The sequence below is a fragment of the Nylanderia fulva genome, unplaced genomic scaffold (assembly GCF_048542155.1).
Source record: "Nylanderia fulva isolate GAGA-0341 unplaced genomic scaffold, ASM4854215v1 Scaffold316, whole genome shotgun sequence".
In the NCBI taxonomy this organism is placed as follows: domain Eukaryota; kingdom Metazoa; phylum Arthropoda; class Insecta; order Hymenoptera; family Formicidae; genus Nylanderia; species Nylanderia fulva.
The window spans coordinates 85,669-93,909 of NW_028190386.1; the positions used below are offsets into that span (position 1 = coordinate 85,669).

At 28.5% G+C, this 8,241-nt stretch overlaps 1 protein-coding gene across 1 annotated transcript; it reads left to right on the top strand.

The window, feature by feature from the left end:
* Positions 1-280: 280 nt before the first annotated feature.
* On the top strand, positions 281-7,138 carry LOC146722425 (uncharacterized). Its single transcript, XM_085484791.1, has 5 exons — positions 281-425; positions 1,650-1,822; positions 5,699-5,912; positions 6,320-6,439; positions 6,690-7,138. The coding sequence occupies exons 1-5, from the start codon at positions 281-283 to the stop codon at positions 6,989-6,991; spliced, it is 954 nt and encodes a 317-aa protein (XP_085340917.1). The 3' UTR covers positions 6,992-7,138.
* The last annotated feature ends 1,103 nt before the right edge of the window (positions 7,139-8,241 follow it).

The following is an 8,241-nucleotide window of genomic DNA, read 5'->3' on the forward strand; positions in this document are numbered from 1 at the left end:
ATTAAATAGTGGTATTTATCATAAAATGAATATAGTGAATTTGAGAGAACGATTTACAGCAAAAAGCTTCTTGAATGCAATGTCAGAAAATAAATTAGAAGGAAACATAAGTACAATATTTTCAAGACTTCGCAACAGTGAACAATATTGGCGCAAACCTAGATGTAATTTAAGTTGTATGATCTATTATTATGGACCTGCTACCTGGTTTTTAACTCTAAGTCCAAGCGAATGGCTGTGGTCTCATATGATTGAATATCTTCGAGAAATAAATCCTAATATGTCCACAAAATCTGCGAATGAACTTATTGCATCTGATCCCGTGTCCGTATCTAGATATATGGAAAATCAATTTCACGCTATGCTGGATTTCATATGTTCGAGTGATCATCCGATTGGTGAAGTAACACATTACTTTTGGAGACGTGAGTATCAAGGTAGAGGTACTCAACATTTTCATTTATTAGTATGGATAAAAGACGCTCCTTTAATCGGCGAATCTTCTAATGAAGAAATTGTTAAGTTTCTATTGAAATATATATCATGTAAATTACCCGATAAAGATATTTCACCTTTATTATATCGAAGAGTCAATACTCATCAACGTCACGTTCATAATAATTACTGTTTACGATGTAAGAAAAGTAAAAAGGGTGTTACTCGTGTTTGTCGATTTGGATTTCCACGTCCAGTCACCAAAAATCTAATTTTAAAAGATCTAGTATCGTCGATAGCAGGAAGAAGAACTTTAAAAGCAAAAAGCAGATTATACGATCTTCCACGAGAAGAAAAAGAAAAGAATATTAATGATTACAATCCTGTAATTTTAACTGCATGGGAAGGTAACATGGATATGCAATTTATTGGTGAAAAATCAACTTTGTTAAATTGGTACTGTACAAAATATACTACAAAATCTGAGTCGAGTTATGCAAATGATACATTCGAAGCAGTTAACTCTACGAAATCATTACGTAGTCGTCTTTGGAACTTTGCAATGCGTAATTTAAATAACAGAGAATGTGGTGCTCTAGAAGCATGCGACACACTTCTCGGTATATCACTATATGGAATAGATCCATGTACAACAATTAGATGGCTAGATGTTAATCAAATTAGAAGCCGAAAAATAAAAACACTTAAAGAAATTAAATTGTTGGACGCAGATTCAACAGACATTTTTTGTAAATCAATGATTGATTATTACTATCCAACTAGACCACAAGAACTCGAATCGTTGAGCCTTTATAATTTTGCGAAATGGTATGATATTACAAAGAAAATACCTGCCAATAATTTTTATACTTTGAAAGGTGAAGGTAAATATCCACATTATATTAAGAAAAGACAGCGTGGATATCTGGTGAATCATTATAAATACAATGTTGAAATGCAGCCAGAAAAATATTACTATTTGTTATTATTATTATTCAAACCATGGAGAGATTTATCAGAAATAAAATCAGAATATTCTACTTATGCAGAAACATTTTTAAGTATATGTTCGCAACTACCAGAAGCAATATCTTATCATGAAAAAATTGTTAATGATCAAAATTACTTGAAAAATATTAAAGAAAATATTGAGAATTATTTAAATAAAATAGTAAAATCACAAGAGGAAAATAAGCAATCTAATAATGAAACAGAATTTCTTGCTTTGGAAGCAGGAAATGCTATGCAAGAATTTAGAGATGTTTTAGCTAAACCAGACGAAACAAATATCGATGATTTAATTTCTGGGCTAAATGATGATCAAAGGAAAGTATTCGATACCATTACAAATACCATTAAATCTGATTCGAAATGCTTGAGACATTATGTAAGTGGCGAAAGTGGAACAGGCAAAAGTTATCTCATAAAAACTATTAAATGTTGGGTGAAACAAAATTTAAATAAGGATGTTGCGGTAGCTGCACCCACGGGTATTGCTGCCTTTAATATTGATGGACTTACTATTCATAGACTTTTTCAATTACCAGTGGAGCATGGCTATATTCCTAAATACAGACAATTATCCGACGTTGTTTTAAAAACATTAAGAGAGGAATTAAAGAATACTATTCTTTTTATAATCGATGAAATATCAATGGTATCAAATATCACTTTTATATATATACATCTTAGATTAACAGAAATATTCAACACGTTTGATGACGATGATGGATGGTTCGGGAAAAAGCACATATTATTATTAGGTGATTTATTACAATTGCCACCAGTACGCGAAGAGTCTGTTTTTATTAATACGAGGGTCACTATTTATATTTCGGGAATTGGCAACACTGATGTCATGTGAGTCCATCTGACGGTTCCATCGTAAAGTTTGACATTTTTGACGATATGCGTACTCAGAACATTTTGTCATACAGACGCTATTTGTTTATTTTATATTTAGTTGAAAGTTTCGTCTCGGCAAAAAATGGAACTGAATCGTGAACATTTTCGTGCGATGATTTTTTGACCAAGTAGGTAGCGGCGATGGGTGTTTGAGTGTCGGGGAGGCTGCCGAAAGGTGACTCCGCGGCCTCTTCACCCGCGCCAAGTCCATGTTGTTTGTTTAGTCTTGTTGTCTTTCGTTCATAGGTGGGAGTAACAACCCTCCCACCTTTATTGTGGTCAGCCATTGTGCCTCATCGTTGGCCCTTAGAGAGCTGGGCCTGTGGCCCTTTATTTGGTCTATGTCGTGGATTGTGTATATGTCTGTCCACGTAGTTGGTGACGTCCTGTAACGTCTTAAATGTGGGGTGGGCGGCTGCGGCCGTCTCACTTACCGGGTTCGGCAGGGAGAGGGGTGGGGGCCTCGATCCCATTGCACGTCGACCCAGGGAAGTCCGGGGGGAGCTAGTAGCCCGGCTCCCTCCGATGCCCTTTCGGGGCAAGGGTATTGTCCTCTCCGGGGGGATACCGGTAGTATCCTTCCTGTGTGTCCTCCCTAAAGGACGCCGGTCGGGTGTCCACCGTGAAGTAATGCTCACGCGGTTCCGCGGTGGACAACACTCATACGACCAGGGGCTTCAGTCAGATTTTAGGTCGGTCCCCCGCCCGATAGTCCTTCGGGATACTACGGGCGGGAATCCACCACGAAGCCTCCTGGCCCTCCCTCAGGGGTCAGGACGGCGAAGTTTGGCTTAGGCAAATTTCCTGACTTAAAAAAAAAAAAAAAAAAAAAAAAAAAAGTTGTGTGTTAAAATCAATGATAAATGCAAGAAAAAAATTTCTTCTGGACATGAAGATTAATAAATGTAAAGCATTTGTTATAAAGGGTACAAATTATATTCTATTTGTCCTAAAAAAGAAAGCATAGTTCAACGTTATATGTTACCGATAATAACCCTAGTATTTCATTAGCTAATGATGTATAGAATGATATTTTTCAAAATAAAATAAATTATATAAATGGACATTATTATTTTTATAATGTAATAATAGTTTTGCTCACTTAATTATATATATGTATATGAAATAAAATTTGTCTGTAATAGATGTCGTACTTGTAAAAAATCAGTATGTAAAAATATCTTTAAAAGACATCACACTTGTCAACGACAAGTGTGTAAAAAATATTTTGTAAAAGACATTACATTTATAAATAAGAAATATAGTACAATATTATGTAATATAATGTGGTATAATATGGCTCCAGGCGAAGGTCTATTTAAAAAAAACCTAACGCGCCATTGATGGTACCTCATATAGGTGGTGTGGAAAATCATCATTAATTTCGTTGTTTCTAAATACAAATGTATACATGTGTAATCCGTATATGTTTGTGTCAAAAAGAATTAAAATTATTACATATATACAAAAATTATATAATATATAGGTAGTATTAAAAAATATTATATTTCATAACAGATTATTATTAAAATATAATTTGAATAAGTTAACTTTAATAAGTATTAATAAATATAACTTTAATATATGTATTAATATTAATAATCTTTTATCGCTTTACAAAAAGCAGAGATATAAACATATATTACTCATTATATTAAAATTTATTCTTTGTATGTGAGTATCAATTTAAATTGAATGTGAGTGTGATGTTGTATTACTAAACATGATATATATATATATATATATATATATATATATTGTATATACTAATAATAAAAAGAAAAATAATGTCAATATTATAAACATACCTACTTTATTGTTCATAATTGTACTATTTCTTTCTTTTTTTCTTTATTTATTCTTTATCCTTTTTTGACTCTTTTATATTGTATGTTTAATTTCCTTTGCATTTATCCTTTGCATGTGTATCCTTTGTATGCATCAATTTAAATTAAAGATATGATGTGTTAACTTAACTGAAAATAATAAAGAAATACAACACAAATTATCCTTATTCAAATTAATATTCAAAGTTGGAATAGGATTGTTTTATAAAACTTATCTGAAGAAAATTCTGCTTTTTGATTCCTTCTTTTCTCTAATTTAATTTTGATAATTTTCTCTTATATACATACTTATATACATATAATACATATAATATTCTCTTATATACATGTATATTTATTTATCTTTACATTTAAATAACATGAATAATTATGTAATTAATTTAAACTGGAATGTATATACATTGTAAAGTTATTATATATTTTTATAAAATATTTAGATAAATAGATATATATAATAAAATAAATTATTTATCTATAAATAATTATTTAATTCAAATATATTTAAACGTATAGTCAAAAAAGGTAATATAAGGCACAAAGAATTAAATTTAGAAAATTAAAAAAATTTAAAGTTAAATAAAAATTTTTAATTTAAATTAAAAAATAAAAGTAAAAAAAATGTAATGTACAAAAAATACTTAGCGCTTTTTGTACATTACATTTTTTTTACTTTTATTTTTTAATTTAAATTAAAAATTTTTATTTAACTTTAAATTTTTTTAATTTTCTAAATTTAATTCTTTGTGCCTTATATTACCTTTTTTGACTATACGTTTAAATATATTTGAATTAAATAATTATTTATAGATAAATAATTTATTTTATTATATATATCTATTTATCTAAATATTTTATAAAAATATATAATAACTTTACAATGTATATACATTCCAGTTTAAATTAATTACATAATTATTCATGTTATTTAAATGTAAAGATAAATAAATATATATATATATATTTTACTGAATTTATTTTGTTCATATATATATTATAAACGTTTTAAAATAAAGCAATAATTATACATTTGTATCATTATAGGAAATTTATCTAAATATTATATATTATGTTGTCATTTACTTAGTGCAACTTTTTGATTTCACTACTTTTTGATGCTAATATTTTAACCTTTTTTCTCGTATTATTAATATAATTATTTAGCGCAATTTTTTGATTTCACTACTTTTTGATGCTAATATTTTAATTATTTTCTAGTATTATTAACAAAAATAAAATATAATTTATAAATATAATTTTTGAGAAAATATTTTTGATGATGATTAGTTTTTGCAAAGAATTATTTTTCCTATAAACATAATTTTTGAGAAGATAATATTTTTTATTATTATAAAGAACTATTTTTGCTGGCGAAAGATATAACTTAGCGCTTTTTTTTTTACATCTGTGATGTCTTTTTTTGTGGGATATAAGTTATGTTAGGTTATGTGTTGAGTTTACTGCCAATATCAGCATACATATCATTTTGTACTAATATTCTTTTAACATTATAGAGAAGCATACAGCAATTAAAGAAGTTGTGGACTAATCTTAAACAAAACCAAAGAGATATAATAACAAAAGAAAGGCAAGCTAGATTTGCTACAGGTGGAGGACCGGAAAAACCTTCCACGGAAATAGATCCAGATGTTGCTCTAATAGCACCTACTTTAATGGCTACAGCCCCTGTATTATTTTCATCTAATATGAATGACAATGAAATAGAAGGTAATGTATTCATTTATCAATAGTAATTATCAAATTGGAATGCAAAGGATAATAATAGTTAAAAAGCGTGTGCGCAAAGAAGTAAATAAAGTAAGCATCAAACTAACAGTAACGTAACAGTCAATATTATAATTTCCCACAATATAACTGTTGCATACCATGCAATTGCATGTTACATTGCAATTGTTACATTATTGAGTAAAAAGTTATAATTATTAATAATGTTATGTTATTGTTAGTTCATGTTTACTGAGATATACTTAAAAAATATGGGCATTGTGTTTTAACTGAAAAATGTTTAACAATTAACTATGTTTTTGTTTTCATTAAAATATGAAGTTTTATTAAGTTCTTAAAATAGCTGTTGTTTCACTTATAGCTTTGTTTTATTTGTTCTTGAATTCTAGATCAAAGACAAATGGTGCAAAATACTAGCGAGAATTTAGATGTCATTGAATTAGCAGAAGCGTTTGCAGAAAATAAAGAAAATGAAACAATATGTGAAACTATAACATCAGTTGCCAAAGGTATGTACTATTCAAATGTATATTTTTTCATTTATCTTTAATGAATAACATATTGTATTGTTTTTATATTTATTCTTTATCATAGTATTTTTGTATTTCACTTATCTTTAATGAATAACGCATTGTGTGTGTGTGTGTGTGTGTGTGTGCGTGCGTACGTGTGTGTTTATGCGTACGTTTACGTGCATGTGTAATGGGTATATAAAATGATTTTTTTAACACCTTTAATATGTTATATTTTTTTTTACAGAAAAGTTTATAACCAACACTAAGCCTATCGACACTAGCAAGACTGCGAAAAAACGCAAATTTACAGAAAGAGAAACGGAAGAAGAAGTTAAAATTCAAAGATTAAAATTTATAATAGAGCAGGAACAACAGTTAGCAGAGGCCAAATTAAGGCATGAAGAAAGGATGGCTGCTATAAGAGAAACTCATTTAAAAAAAAATAATACATTAGAAATAAGAGCTAATTCAGCAAGAGCTGAATTAGCAGAACTTCAACTAAAAAAAGAAAAAGATCGTATTTATAATCTACTTGACTCAATATAAAAAAACTCATATATTAAAAACTTATAAACGCTATAAGTTTAAATTATGTTTAAAAACAGAGCATATTATTTTTTTTAAGTGACTATTATTTATATTTAAATAATTACGTTTAATTATAATAAAAGAGAGCATATATATGTATATATGTTTTACAACTTTATTTGATATTTTAAATAATATATACTTTACAATCATAATTTTAAAAAATTGGTTTATTTTTTGTACATGATTGATAATGATATATACGGTTATATAAATATATTTCTAAATATGTATCAAAATTAATAATGTATACAGCATAATTAATGTTTTTGTAAATTTATCGAAATAAACGTTCAATGAGAGCTTGTCTTACTGCAAACCCTTCTCCTGGCTGCCAATGTGGTGGATCTACCGGAACTTCTTCATATTCATCATGTGGATCATTTTCCTCATCCTCAGGAAGCTCATCACGGAATATGAGAGCAAGATTGAGTAGTACTGAACATGCTATTACGATAGTTGTAGAGCATAACAATTTTGTGCCAAGTCCTCTTGATAGACAAGGAAACCGTCGTTTCCACATGCCATATGTTCTTTCTACAATTTGTCTCGTTCTTCCGTGAATAGTATTGTACCTGTGTGAAAAAATAATACATATAAAATTTCAAAATAGATATTTGAATATTTGAATTATGCGACACATGAATTGAATAAATTTCCAATCTGATTAAGTACATATATCTCTCTTGCAGAATTATATAAAATTATTTAGTATGAATGCAAAAAGAAAGTTCACTCGCTATTCAATAAATATTTCTAATAAAGTGATATACGATTGAGAGTATTTGATATTAAACGAGAAAGATTTCTTACATTATTTCTTCGTCTGTCTGAGGATTTCCTATTGGTGTTAAAAGAAATGGTAAAGTCGGATAACCAGAATCACCAACTAGTTTTCCATTTAATCTTCCCTGCATATATTGCATATATAGTCTTGAATTTTGGAAAATCCTGCTATCATGCTGACTGCCAGGATTTTCTGGTACAACATCTAAAAATTCCATTCGTGGTCCAATTACGGTCTGTCATATTAAAGCAAATAAAGAATTAAATGTGTATTGTGTATATATGTTAATAACCGGTTATTATGTATAATAACCGTATTATTCAAATTGACCGTAACATATATATATGTTAGCATTATATAAATAATTATTAGTATAACTATCAATTATCCCAGCAAACACAAAGTAACGGTAATATAAGTG